The sequence below is a fragment of the Choloepus didactylus genome, chromosome 19 (assembly GCF_015220235.1).
Source record: "Choloepus didactylus isolate mChoDid1 chromosome 19, mChoDid1.pri, whole genome shotgun sequence".
Lineage (NCBI taxonomy): Eukaryota > Metazoa > Chordata > Mammalia > Pilosa > Megalonychidae > Choloepus > Choloepus didactylus.
In genome coordinates, this window is record NC_051325.1 from 7,702,717 (window position 1) to 7,717,500 (window position 14,784).

At 40.0% G+C, this 14,784-nt stretch overlaps 1 protein-coding gene across 1 annotated transcript; it reads right to left on the minus strand.

Annotated features, from left to right (window-relative positions):
• Positions 1-4,736: 4,736 nt before the first annotated feature.
• On the minus strand, positions 4,737-14,435 carry LOC119515795 (N-acetylneuraminic acid phosphatase). Its single transcript, XM_037811978.1, has 2 exons — positions 14,340-14,435; positions 4,737-7,506 (listed from the first exon to the last, which is right to left on the minus strand). The coding sequence occupies exons 1-2, from the start codon at positions 14,427-14,429 to the stop codon at positions 6,841-6,843; spliced, it is 756 nt and encodes a 251-aa protein (XP_037667906.1). The 5' UTR covers positions 14,430-14,435; the 3' UTR covers positions 4,737-6,840.
• Positions 14,436-14,784: the final 349 nt, after the last annotated feature.

A 14,784-nucleotide genomic window follows, 5' to 3' on the forward strand; every position in this document is an offset into this window, starting at 1 on the left:
TTCTCAGCCTTCCCCACTGCTGACCTAGGCCAGCTTTCTTGGGTCTACTAAACTCTTTGCCACTTGTTCCCATGCTTTCTAGCTTCCAAAATTTTATTGTCGATGATGTCTAGTCTCCTGGTTCTTGTGGATTTGTGTGTGTGTATGTGTGTGTGCATTTAAATTCCTTTAATGTAGTTTTGTTGGGTTCAGGCAGAAACAAAATTAGATGTGTATTTTCATCTTCTATCTTAACGCAGAAGCTCTTCTCTATTTTGTGTTCCATGTTGGTTCAGGACACACTAATATGATCCTGTGCCCCACGGTCATTACCCACAGCTTGAGAAACACTGCTCACTTGAGGTGACAATTTACTGCATACCTGCAGCTTCTTTTTTAATTTTGCTTTTAAAATTATCATATAGGCAGCTTATTTCTTAAGGTTTCTTCCCCAGCTTCCTTTTCCTCTATGTTCTTGTATATGACACCCTTGCTCAAATTTCATCATGTTGGTGAGTCCCTTTCTATCCTGTGTCCTTGAATTTTTGACATTGTTTGGACATAAACATTTATTTTGTTTGGCATACTTTTGCACTGTTTTTTTTTTTTTTTTTAATAAATTAACTATTATCTCTTTCACTTGTACATTTGCTAAATAACATTTTTAAATTCGGAAAAAAAGCGAGGTAGGGGTCATCCTTTTTTTTTTTTTTTTTTTTTTGCAAATGGAGGTCCAGTTTTCCCAGCACCATTTGTTAAGGAGCCCATTCTTTCCCAAATGAGTGGTCTTTGTCACCTTGTCAAAAATCAGTTGGCCATCTCTCTCTAAGCCAACTCTGCAGGTAAACTCACTGCCCTCCCCCCACATGGAACATGACTCCCAGGGGTGTAAATCTCCCTGGAAATGTGGGACATGACTCCCAGGGATGAGCCTGGACCCAGCATCGTGAGATTGAGAAAGCATTCTAGGGTCAAAAGGGGGGAAAAGTTATGAAAAAAAATAGTTTCAGTGGCTGAGAGATTTCAAATAAGAGTCAAGAGGTCATTCTGGAGGTTATTCTTATGCACTATATAGATATTCTTTTTTAGTTTTTAGTGTACTGGAATAGCTGGAAGGAAATACCTGAAACTGTTGAACTGCAACCCAGTAGCCTTTATTCTTGAAGACAGTTGTATAACTATATAGCTTACCCTGTGTGACCATGTGACTGTGAAAATTTGTGGCTCCCACTCCCTTTATCCAGTGTATGGACAGATGAATAGAAAAATGGGGAAAAAAGTAAATGAATAATAGGGAGGGATGGGAAGTATGGGATATTTTGGTTGTTCTTTTTTACTTTAACTTTTATTCTTATTCTTTTTTGTGTGTGGTAATCAAAATGTTCAAAAATTGATCCTGGTGATGAATGCCCAATTATATAACGGTACTGTGAACAATTGATTTTACACCATGGATGATTGTATGGTATGTGAATATATCTCAATAAAATTGAATTAAAAAAAATCAGTTGGCCATAAATATGAGGGTTGATTTCTGAGCTCTCAATTCAATTCAATTGGTCTATATATCTGTTCTTGTGCCAGTTCCATGCTGTTTTGATTACAATGGATTTGTAATAAGTTTCAAGATTGGAAAGTGTGAGTCCTCCAACTTCATTCTTCTTTTTCAACATGGCTTTAGCTATGCAGAGCACCTTACCCTTCCATATAAATTTGATGATTGGCTCTTCCATTTCTACAAAGAAGGTTATTGGAATTTTGATTGGGTTTGCATTGAATCTATGAATTGCTTTGGGTATTATTAATATCTTAATGATATTTAGTCTTCCATGAATATGGAATATCCTTCCATTTATGTTGGTTTTCTTTAATTCCTTTTAGCAATGTTTTGTAGCTTTTCTGTGTACAAGTCCTTTACATCCTTGGTTAGATTTATTCTTAAGATATTTTTTTTTCAAAACAATTTTTGAACACTTTCATAGTTCCCAAAAGAAAAAACCTGTGACCCTTGTTATGCCCCCTATTATCGACACTTGGCATCACTGTGATACCTTTGTTACAAATGATGAAAGAACATTAAGATATTACTGTTAACAATAGTCCATAGTTTGCATTAGTTGTATGTTTTCCTACATATCACCCTAATATTAACATCTTGTAGTTGTGACATACTTTGTTCTAATTCATGGAGAACATTTTTGTATTTGTACTATTAACCACCTTCATCATCCACAACAGTTTACTATGTTATACAGTCCCTTGTTTCATCTTCTAGCTTTCCTTCCAGTGATATACACAATGAAAAATTCCTCTTTTCAACCACAATCACACACACGATTCAGCACTGTTATCTACACATGGGATAATGTGCTACCATTACCTCTATCCATTTCCAAGCATTTATAATCAACCTTATTAAAAAATTTTGCACAAATTAAGCATCAGTTCCCCATTCTCTATCCTGATTCTATATTCTGGTAACCTATATTCTAGATATTAACTCCACGAGTTTGCTCATTATATTTAGTTCATATTGATGAGATAGTGCAATAGCTGTCCTTTTGTGCCTGGCTTATTTCACTCAATATAATGTTCTCAAGTTTCATCCATGTTGTCGCATGCATCAGGACTTCTTTCTTACAGCTGAATGATATTCCATCATATTTACATACCACATTTCATTTATCATTCATCACTTGATGGACACTTGGGTTACTTCCGTCTTTTGGCAATTGTGAAGAATGCTGCTATGGACGTAAGTCTGCAAATGTCTGGTCATGTCCCTGCTTTCAGTTCTTCTAAGTATATACATAGTAGCAGGATTACCAGGTCATACGACAATTCTATACTTGGCTTCCTGAGGAACTACTAAACTGTCTTCCACAGAGGCTGCACTATTTTACATTCCCAGCAGCAGTAAATGAGTGTTCCTTTTTCTCCACATCCTCTCCAACACATGTAGTTTTCTGTTTGTTTAATAATGGCCATTCTATTAGGAGTGAAATGGTATCATGGTTTTGATTTCCATTTCTCTATGCACAGTCTTTTTTAATAGAACAGATACTTTAGTCAGCATCAGCAACTCTATTCTTGTGATCACTTCTAAGGCTCACCTCTGCTGCCCTACCTGCTCCTTGCCAGGAGGGAGCGGTACCCTTTCCCTATGGCACAAGAGGGGTGAGTATAGGGCCCATGGGGGCCCACTAGTGAAGCTGACCTTGCTCTGTCTCTTCTTTCTGTGATTAAAGGTCTTCCATCAGTGCCTGTGTGAGTCCTGCTTTTGCTGGTGACCTTGACACCCGCAAACCATGGAATGGGTCGGGATCCTAGGACTGCTTTCCTGATGGCAGGCATTGGTGCTCTCTTGCTGCCCTTCATGAAGTGAGACCCCTCCCCTGGACGTGGTAATATGTGTCTCTCTTTCCGATCTAGTTTGGCACAGCAAGCCAGGTGTTGACAGTTGGACACACATCCTCAACAAGGCACATCATCATGGACCCCTGGAGGAAAAATAAAGTTCCATTGCTCTGAGAGACAAAAGGAAACTGGTTAAAATTAGCTGCTACAAGACCACTGAGCCTTAGAAATTCTGAATGAAAATGATATCCAACTATATGCTGTTAAACTACCAATGGTGAGAGAATAGAATAAAGGCATCTTCAGACATTTTAAGATGTCAAAAATTTTACCTTGCACAGATGTTCAGAGGGAGCACACTCAAGGCTGCAAGCCACCACAACAGGAACAATAAAAGGAATAAATATACATGACACAGAAAACAGGTAATCCAAGATAAGAGGCAAAGGGACTCACCTGGATGGTGACAGGCACCAGGTAGGGGATAGCCAGCCCAGCCTGGAGCAGGGACCAGGAGCCTTGTGCTGTACCGGCCTTCCCCCTCAAAGTGGACCTACAGAACCATCACCTTTATCCCAAGATCCACAAGGATGATGATGTCTGGGACAGTGAATGATGAGACCATGGAGATGTATTTTCCTAATGTGAATGGGTTAAACGGAAGCTTCATGACCCTTCTAGTCACCTCAGCCAGAGCATTTTCTATACACTGCAATGCAGAAATACAAAACCTGCCTGAATTTGAGGAATTCTATTTAGTCATACATACTTATATGCACAAATTCCCAGGAAGCTGGTGACAGCAGTGGCCTTTAGGGGAGGTGTGGGTCCCTGGGAAAAATAAGGGGACTGACTTTACTATTCACCCTTTTTTTTGTCTTGTGTACCACAAGTAAAACCTGTTCAAAAATGAAATTATGTCCCAATTTAAAAAAACAACGGAAGGTAAACTATGAGGGTCATACATAGCAAGGATAAGTCAATTTATGAAACTTGTTTTCAGTTATATGTATTAAAAGGCACTTAATATACATTTATTAATGTATGAATATATTTACTATAAATGTCTACTGCATTGTAATGGAAATTTTAAAGTGCTACATAAAGTATATCTGTAACTACTAAAATCTACCATCTTTCTTACTTTGCTTACTGAGTATCCACTGGGTCCTGGGCACCACAAGAACTGTTTTGTGTGACAGTGAGTAGATGTGGACACGAATCCTCGTGTCCGTGTTCCAAGTGTAGTGTCAACTCGTGTCTGCTCTAGGCCTTCCTCTGTGACTACAGGTTGGGATAGCCACCGTTCAATTTAGAATTCAGGACTTTGTTATGAGCATTCTGCAGCGGGGAAACTATGAAAAAAGATGACAAAGCACTATCGCTATATCATTTTTTTAATTTTAAGATTATTCTAAAATAAACACATTAATAAAATCATAGGTCTATTCAAAGAACTCTTACAATCATTATCTTCTGCAACATCCCACTCAGAAGGTAGAAAACCATAAAGTCCTTCCTTAAGGAAGGACACAAATGGAATGTAATATTGCATTACTGCACCATACAGAATACAAACTGCGAAGACAAGGCAATCCAATTTCATCCCCCCCACCCCTAGAACAGTTTTGCTGAAGAATGGCTCACTTAATATCCCAGAGCTACCTTGTTGAGATTTGCCATATGATCCTGAAGTGTTGAACCTTCCTCTCCTAGTGTAATGACTATGAAGCCTCCTGCACCCATCCTGTGGGATTGCTAAAAGTACAACCCCTCAGTATCAAACATCAGTCTATTAGAGAAACCATGCTCTACATTTTATCAAAACCCTCCAACTGGACACTTTTTAAATAGCTACAATATAATCAAGGTCACGCGGGCACTGGGCCTGGAAGCACACACAGACACTGCAATTGTTCAGCTTCACAGCAACAGCACTCGGGACGAGCAAGCACACAATCAATCACATTTTAAATATCGAGTGAGAAGTAAACCTAATAGGGTGCTCATTACAAGGCAGAGGATCCTGTTCTGGGTGGTAGACAGAAAATGAGTGGCTAATGAAATAGGTTCACAGAAGGGCGTAATCTAGAATTTCATTCTCTTGAGTATCTACCTTGAAGGAATCTTGGCTATTACATATTCCTACATACAGTTCAGTATTTTACACTAGTAGCTTCTTATACAAAGAGTTAAAAAGAAAAAAACTACCAAAAAACCACCCAAATCATGTAGTCTTTTTTTCCTTGATTAACCATTTTACTCCAAGTATGGATGATGAAATCAAGAAACTGTCTATCCTAGTGGTCTGGAGGGGTAGGAACACTTTCTAGTTGCAAGATGTCCTGCTATGGAGCCATTAAATTTTAAACTGGAAGTGAACCCTGAATTGGATACAGAAATTTGTGATACATGAACATATTTCTGAAAATGAAAAACAGATTAAATTCAGATGGTAACTCTAAGAAAAGACTCACTCAAGTATTAAAATGGCACCCTGGAAATGGTTCACAGCAAAAGCTAACTTTCTATTAGTTTTCATCATGAGTATAAATATTTGGTCATCAGAGAACAGACCGGGAGGCTGCACAGTTAAGCTGCACTAAGGCAATTCCAACCTTAGGGATCCATGGAAGGAAAATGACTTCCAGTGTCATGTGGCTTGTACTTATGCCAGCCAGACCGTCCAGTACCCCTTTGTGTACCTCGGAAAAGAAAGTAAAAATACTTCCGTAAGATGGCAAGACTACAAGGACGTTCACTTGGGAAAGATGTCAAAATGTCATGTAAAAGCTGTTGATTTTTCCATAATTAATAAGCTGTTAATTTAAACAGCTTATTTTATTTGAGGAATCTGTTTGTCATGTACACAGCAAACAAAAAAAACGGGGACACAGAAAAAGAGATCATGCAGAAAAATTAAGTCATACTAGAGAAGAATCATTCAAAGGCAAAAACATGGTTTATATATTGCCAAAAAATATGCAAGAGTAATGTAATGTCTTGACTTGCATGTAATTTAGTATTTATTTCATATTAACCAATCCAATTGTACTGATAACGCTCTATTAAATATGTTTTAAAATATCTATTTAAAAAAACAAACCATTTTTAAGCCAGAATATTAAAGCCTACATTTGCGCATCCATCCGCAAGCTATCCTACATAGTATTTTCACGGAGCCAAGATGTTAAAAATTTTAATAATTTTAAAAATCACAAGCCACAGGGAAACAAACATTTCAAGTTTTCTGAATTACATTAAAAAAATTAATTTATATTAATACAATTTGAATTTTCAGATATAAACACCATTCAATAGTTGGTTGTCAAAACTTAAAAGCAGTAGGGTTTGGAGGACCTTCACAATAACAGCCACCAAATCATAATTTTACAAAGTTAAATTTTACAAAGTAAAATTATTTGCCATATTGGGCCATAGTATATAAAATACCTTTATATAACTTTTCAGGTTCAAATTCTGTAATTTTACTCCAAAATTCTTTTAGAAACTTTGGGTTGACATATTGACTTTGCAGTCAATACTTCGTAAGACAGCAGGTAACTCTAACACAGAAGAAACTATATAATGGGGGGCGGGGGCTGACTCCCGTGGCACGATTCCGTTTTTGTTTATCCAGACTGTTGCTCTCAGCCCTGCATTGAGTCCTCCTTGTATATCAGTTTCCAGAGTGTCACCAACCATCACACAGTCGTCAGGTTGAACTCTGAGGAGATCACAGCAGTAATAAAATATGGAAGGTGCTGGTTTCTCCTCTTTCTGCTCTCCACCTACAACAATAGCATCAAAATAGGACCGACAGGCACAAGCCTCAATCTTCTCCCTCTGGGTCTGTCTGTCTCCATTTGTTAACAGAAGTAGGCGGACCTCCTTTCGAAGTTCAGTGAGCATGGCTTTGACATCTTCTGCTAGTATCATATGCTGTAAGCGTGTAGATTTCCACAGGAAATAACATTCTTCGGCCAATTTCCTATTGGCGGCACCACCCTTTGTTTCCTGGATTGCTTCTTCCCACTGTGAAGTCCTTAGATCAGTAATGCATGTCTTGGAGGGATCAAAGCATTCACTGCTGAGTTTAACTTGAACTTTATCACAGATGACTTCAGCCTCTTCTTTGTAACAGTATTTTGATTGTAAGAGCTTTATCACCTAAATAAAGGAAAATAACCCCCATTAACACACTTCATGTCTTTAACAGTCATGCCCTGAGAAGCTGTGATTCTACAAACCTAAGGCAGAAAGTAGCTAAGCGATTCTAACTCCATTTCTGTCTTAGGGCAGCTGTATCACCACACCTTTTCTGGTAGGAATTGGCCTTATTTTTGAAGAACAGCAGAGTGAAGATCCCCCATCCTCTCTTGACAACTTATTCTTATTTTTTACCAATTTCTATTCCAGAAGATTCTTCATATATAGCTAATAAAAATCCTTCACATGGCAGTTTCAAGTCCACTATCTTTCACTCTGGTAATAAAGATGTGAAACTAAAACTTGTGTTAATATTTTGTAAACAGTTTCAATTTCTGACAACCATTATTTAGATTCTTTGAAGAAAAACAGGTTTCATTGAACCTTTTCTCAGCTACCCCCATTTCATATTTTGAAGGCCTAAATTGACTACCATATAAATGGGACCCGATTCTGTACTTTTAAAAACATGTCTATATAACTCTAATGGAATCAAGCACGTACTGTGGTTTCAGAGGTTCAATGATCTAGTGCTTCTTCCAAACCTAATTTTTCAAATAACAAATCTCAAGTAGCTCTGAGTTACCTTCTTTGCTTTGCTGGTTCTGAATCCCTCACAAGAATTAAGCACACCTACATATGTGTTCCCACAGCTCTTTGTTTTCATTATATTACTTTTATCCATTTGACCTGTCTTCAGACATTTACTAAGGACCCTAATGAGACCAGAAGTATGACAAATGCTCACATACGTTATTTCTAACTTTTTCTACAACTCTGCAAGGGTCTTCCAAGGAAAGAGAATTTCATAATTGTTAAGTAACTTGCCCAAAGCCACTTTATACTACTGTATTAGGTGCTGGAGACTGAGTCCCTTTTCCTAAGGGCAAACAAGCAGATATACAATCACCAGAAAATGTTGACTGCCCCGACAATTTTGTGAACAAGAATGGTAGAAAAAAAGAAAAGGAAGGGGTCATTCCATAGGGTAGGAAAGTTTGATAAGGTGCAGCAGAGGAAATCACATTTAAACCAAGGAGTCACTAAGCAGACAAGGTAGGCATGGAAGGGAGTATAAAATCATTCTAGACAGAAGGACATGAACAAAGCCACAGAACTTGGAATTCTGTAAGCTGGCAAGGGCAAGAAACTGAGTTCAGCCTAAACAGAAGGCATGTGAGGGGAAATGCTATGCCATGAGGCTGGAGAGGCTGTTTAGAACCAACCTTGAACCCCATGCTGTAGCAGATGCTGCCCCAATCCCCTTGGCACTCACCATTCCCATACGTGCCAGTGCCCTCCTACTGCAAGTGGTCGTGCCTCTCTGCTTGAGGGCTTTATCTGGCCACAGAGGCACACACGCACATAGGCTGGGGCTGCAATATTGCCCTGGGAGCAGCCCTCAACCAATAAGGGCAGAAATTGGTGGATAAATATCTTGGCTTCCTTGCCTTGGGTGGGAAACTGAAGCATGTCCTGCACACTGTCTCTAAAAGCTGTGTTACCTTCCTTCCCTTCCCTGTCTCAGCTCCCCATTCCCCTCCAGAGCTTCCTAGGATCACATCCCAAATGAACTGCCTGCACTTGAAGTCCTTGTCTTCAGGTGGGCATCTGGGGAAACTCAACCAGGTCAAGGCAATTTTGGATCTTTGAGAATGAGTTCAATGTAAACAGCTGGGCCTCAAAAATGTGTTGAAGCAATGCAGCCAAACAAGTTAAAATGTGTTGCCCTAACCATACAAGGAATAAGTGGTATGCTACTCACACCAGAAACTCAATTCACCTACTGAAAAGCAAAAAGAGATGAATGTACATGTTCTTCTTCCCTCATTGTATTAAAAAATCACATACTGCAAAAGTAAAGGGAGTATGTTCAGGCTTTTTGTGCTAATCAGAAAAGGTAATAGTTAAAAAAAAAAAAAAAAAAGTCTTATTAGCCTGATAAAAATACATTAGCCCTAAGAATTTTAGGTGAACGCAAAACACTAAAAATTTCTTTATAAAGTTAAATTTCAATGAGCAAATCAAGCTCTTCAACCTCCAGGGCTATGACACCCTGTTTTCTAGCAACATCATTTGAATTACACTTAAGCCACAATTGAAGGGCATTCTGAAGTTTTAGTAACCCTAGAGCTACCTGTCAACAGGACACAGGTCTCTGGGACTCCACAGTTCTTGGACTGAAGTACGAAAAGCTCACAGCTCATAGACAGAGAGCTCCCAAGGACCCAATTTCCTGCGACTATAATTAGCAATACATTAAACATGTTCTTGCAGCTCTGAGAAAACCTGTATATTCAAAAGTGAAGGAAGTGAGAAACTGAAAAAGAACAGCTCACCTCAAAGGGGGGATTCTTGTAAACGGATAGCATACTGCTCCCAAGTTTCAACATTTCTTCCTACTACATTCCCTGAATTAACTTTCCCATTTTCTCACAGAGCAACTGATGACAGATTCATTCGGACTAATACATAGCATTTTAAGAAAATTAACATCTTTGGGAAAAATTCATTCACCTATTACTATCAGTTCAAAGAGAAATAACATTTAAGTTACATTAGTTCACATTATTATTAGTACAAACTCTCCTAACACCTGCTGTACTGAAAGAATGGGAGTTTTGATTGAATTTGGGGTGGAGGAAAAAGATCTGTAACTCAGAGGTGTGATGTCATTTTGTGCATGGGATAAGGCAGGCTTGAGAAGGATTCAAATGAGAATGAGCCCACCAGGTACATGCAGGCTTAAAGAAATGGGCACAAAGATAGTTAGAGATGGGGATCAATTTGTGTCTATGATAAAAAGTCAAATTTCATCCACTTCAAAACTCTAAGGCTATATCTGAACACATACAAAAAGGAAATTCTATTCTTATACCCCAACTCCCTGGGCCCGGAACTAAAGTTAATACTATCAGTACTAGGGTTTAACTAATTGTGATTTAAAAAAAATTTCTGAGGGCTAACTTGGAAACCACCCAATACTTTATTATAAAACTGTGATCAAGACAAATATTTTCTGAATACCAATTATTTTGAAATGAAGTGGCTGATTCCAAATAAAACTAATTAAAAAATACATGCCTGGAGAATATGAGGACAGCCTGCTTACAGTCTAACAATTCAAGCACCCCCGTTAGTCTTAGTGCAAGTCTTTGCTCAATGTCACCTTCTCAAGGAGGCCTAACCTGACCAACGTATTTAAATCTGCAATTTATTCCCTCCTTTTTTTCTAACACACTTATAAATACATTTAATTTCTTATGTTTTCAGTTGTTACCACTAGAAGATAAATTCACAAATGCAGAGATCTTTTTGGCTTTGCTCACTGAGCAACCCTAAATTACTACAGAAGGCTTCTTCTTGAGTAGTGACTCTGAAAGACAGGCCTGACAAGGAAAGGGAAAAAAAAAGTAATATTGATCATTGTGCAGTTCCCCTTCTCTAAGCCCAGGGCAACAGCTGGTCCTTTCCTCCTTCCTCCATGCTCCTTTCAGAATGATTTAGGAAATCTGGCATGTTACTTCTGAATAGGCCAAATCTATGACTATTGATGTATTCTTATATGGTAAAGTTCCTTGTATAGTCGAAAGTGCACCATACCACCCTGACCACTTCCTAGGATATCTATATAAAAGAGGCAACAGCAGAACCAACATTACACTGGAAGCCTGGAAACCACCATTTTTATCCACTCACCCAGCATTCAGACACCCTTTATTACATGTCATATAAAGATAAGACAGTTTGTTCACTCTCAAGAAGCTCATTATTTAGTTGCAGGCACCCGAAATGCAAAAATTAATATGACAGGTGCATTAAGAGACATTTGACAAAACAGTGCTGATATAAGTGAGGGTTTGTGAGGCCTAAGAAGAAATACAATCTGATGTTTGTTTTAGAAACATCACTGTGGCAGGAACGTGGAGGATGAAATGGAAGCAGTAAACCTGGAGACAAGGCCACCGCCACAAACCAGATGAGAGACAAGGCGAGCTGTAACTAAGACAAGGGCAGTGGGTATGGACAGATAGGAAGCAAAAGGACAGCTGTGTAGGGAAGTAGAATGAATTGGTGGTACAAGTCATGGTGTGAACACTGGGTGTTATGTACTTCCCAGCCATCATATTAAACCTACCTGATGGGGTTTTTAAGGACTAATAACATTATTCAAATTTTATAATGAGAATTTGAGACAGAGTGGGTAACTTGCTCTGGTTTGGGAAAGCTGGGCTTTTTTTTTTTTTGTCAGCTGACATTTTTATTAAAATTAATAAACTTTATTTTTCGAAGTTTTAGATTTACAGAAAATAGAGAATGGATAATACCATACCCATATTCCTCCCCTCACCATAGTTTTCTCTATTAATATCTTGTATAGGTATGGTATATTTAGTACAATTAAGAAACCAGTGTTGATAAATCATTAACTAATGTCCAGAGGTTAACATTAAGTTTCATTCGTATCATACAGTTCTATGGGTTTTGACAAACACATAATGCTATGTATTCATCATCATATCATACAGAATAGGTTCAGTGCCATAAAATCCCGTGCTTACATGTTCATCCCACTCCCCTCCCCTTGATCTTTTAATTCTATAATTTTGTCTTTCATGGAATGCCATTAGTTGGAAATACACAGTATTGCAGCCTTTTCAGAGTGGCTTCTTTCACTTAGCAATATACATTTAAGGTTCCTGCATTTTTTTTATAGCTATATAGCTCATTTCTTTTATCACTGAATAATATTCCACTGTATGGATGTACCATGGTTTGCTTATCCATTCATCTATTAAAGGATATCTTGACTGCTTCTAGTTTGGGGTGATTATAAATAAAGTTGCTATAAATACTCATGGCCAGGGTTTTGTGTGGACATTAATTTTTAACTCATATGGGTAAATACCTAAGAGATGATGGCTGAATCATATGGTAAGAATATGTTTAGCATTGTATGAAACTGCCAATTTCTCCTCCACAGTTGCTGTACCATTTTCCATTCCCACCAGCAATAAATGAGAATTATTCTTGCTCTACATTCTTGCTATAATTTGGTAGTATCTGCTTCTGGATAATAGCCATCCTAAAATGTGTGTGTGTTTTTTTTTAATTCAGTTTTATTGAGATATATTCACATACCATACAATCATCCATGGTGTACAATCAACTGTTCACAGTAACATCATATAGTTGTGCATTCATCACCCCAATCTATTTTTGAACATTTTCCTTATACCACAAAGAATCAGAATCAGAATAAAAAATAAAAATAAAAAACACCGAAATCACCCCCTCAATCCCACCCTATTTTTCATTTAGTTTATGGTCAAATGCCTCGGCAACGTTATTATGTTGGACTTAAAATGTCCACTGATTCTGGCAGTTCAGGAGATGCCTAATGACCTGACAATCCATTTCATTCAAGTGGTGAAGGCACTGAACTGCAATGGATTTGGGAATATAAAGGGGGTAGAGACTTGGAGATAATGGGGTAGATTTCTCCTAAAATTATAGCTGTCCAGACAGATAAGCAACATCTGGGAAGAAGGGTCTAAAGGAAACTTTCTTTTTCTTTCTTAAATTTTTTTAAAAGTATGGGACAGACCTGAACATGTAGCCCAAGGGGGATGTACCAAAGGAGGACAAAGAGCTTGAAGATCCAAGAAGACAAAAACTAAATTGTGAAACGTGAAGAGCTTGGGGCCCACACTGGGGGTTGGAAGGATGAGTATTTGAAAAGTGGGTTCTTTCACATCTGTTCATCCTCAGTTTTCCCCATTAAGGTGGCATTGGAAGAAAAGCGGGAGTAGGGGCTTGAGAGCACAGGAAAGGTCTGAAAGCATCAGTGGGTACAGAGAGGAGAGGATGCTGCTGAGCAATGCTTCATGAAAGGACTGCCCTGAGTAGCATGGACTTTTGCTTTAAGTGTCATGTCAAAAATCAACTTATGGTCTCAACTACAGTAGGGAGGCAGGGAGAGGGATTTCTGCAAAGAAAATTCTTTGGAGTTGATTCCAAAGCAGGGTTTAAGTCCAGACTCACCACTAATAGCTGTAAAGTGAGGTGACTTATCTGAGTGTCCTCAGAGATCCAGCAGAGAGCAGGGGTGGGGTGGGGTGGGGGTGGGAGCCCTCCTCTACATCGGTTACAGAGGACCTGGCACCAGCACTCGATCTAGGTTGGTCCAAACCTGTCCTGGTAAAGGGTCAAGCTGGTGGAACCTCAGGGTGTGGCATGACTGTCTTCTATGTCTTGTGAGCAACCGTGCCAGCGTGGCACTTTTAATGAAATCTTTCTGTGTCCCAAAGCACTGGAGCCAAGTTTAAGAACTTATAGAAAGAGGGAGAGCTGGACACACGGACAGTTACAGAGGGAAAATGGCCATCCGAAGAAGGCAGAGATTGGCGTGATGCAGCCACAACCCAAGGAATGCCTGGGGTCTCCCGAGGCAGGAAGAGGCAAGGGAGGCTTCTGCCCTAGAGCCTGCCGAGGATTTCGGACTCTTGGTCTCCAGAACCGAAACAGATTAAATTTCTGGCGTTTAAAGCCACTCAGCCTGTGCTGCTCTGCTATGGGCTGGGGGAAGCACCCGCACCAGGCCAGCTGCCCTAGCCCTCTGCCCTCTCTTCCGCTCCTTCCCGCGCGGGGACAGGTGTGGCCCCACTGCCTCCCCAGGTCTCAAAGCACGAGACCCGGCGCGGTGCAGAGGCCGCGCGTGGGCGTTGCGGGGTTCCCGGACCAAGGTAGGAACGAGAGTACGACAGGGCCCGGACCTCCCGGGGCGACGTTACCTCCAACATGCCCTTCCGAGTCGCTCCGGCCGTGTCGATGAGCGTGTTGTCCAGGTCAAAGAAAATAGCCTGCAACCTGCTCAACCCCATTCCGCCCGCTGCCGCGCGCCTCCCGCCAACGGGCGACGTAACCCACGCATGCGCTAGACTGACCTTAAGGCGGGGCCTCGGAGTCACCTGACCCGCCCTCTCCGCCCGTGCCAGCTGCTGCCCCTGCCAAGCAGCCCTGGAACTCACGCAAGATATTATGTCAGCGCCTGCGCGCCTGAGAAGGGCGAGATCCCGCGAGATTCTGGAATGTACGAGGGGCGGTGCGCGCCTGGGGCGGGTCATTGGGAGTGGAACTCCGGCGGTTTACTACTCTCTTTTCACCCTTTGCCTTCCGTTCCCGGGTAGGGAAGCCAAGAAGAAACTGCCTTCAGGTTAGGTGTATCTCTTGGGGAGC

Bases quoted from the DNA above. Each gene is read 5' to 3' on its own strand.
- LOC119515795 (XM_037811978.1), bottom strand. From the start codon at position 14,429: ATGGGGTTGAGCAGGTTGCAGGCTATTTTCTTTGACCTGGACAACACG. The intron at 7,507-14,339 runs GTAACGTCGCCC...TCCTTTATTTAG, and splicing joins CTCGGAAGGGCATGTTGGAG to GTGATAAAGCTCTTACAATC.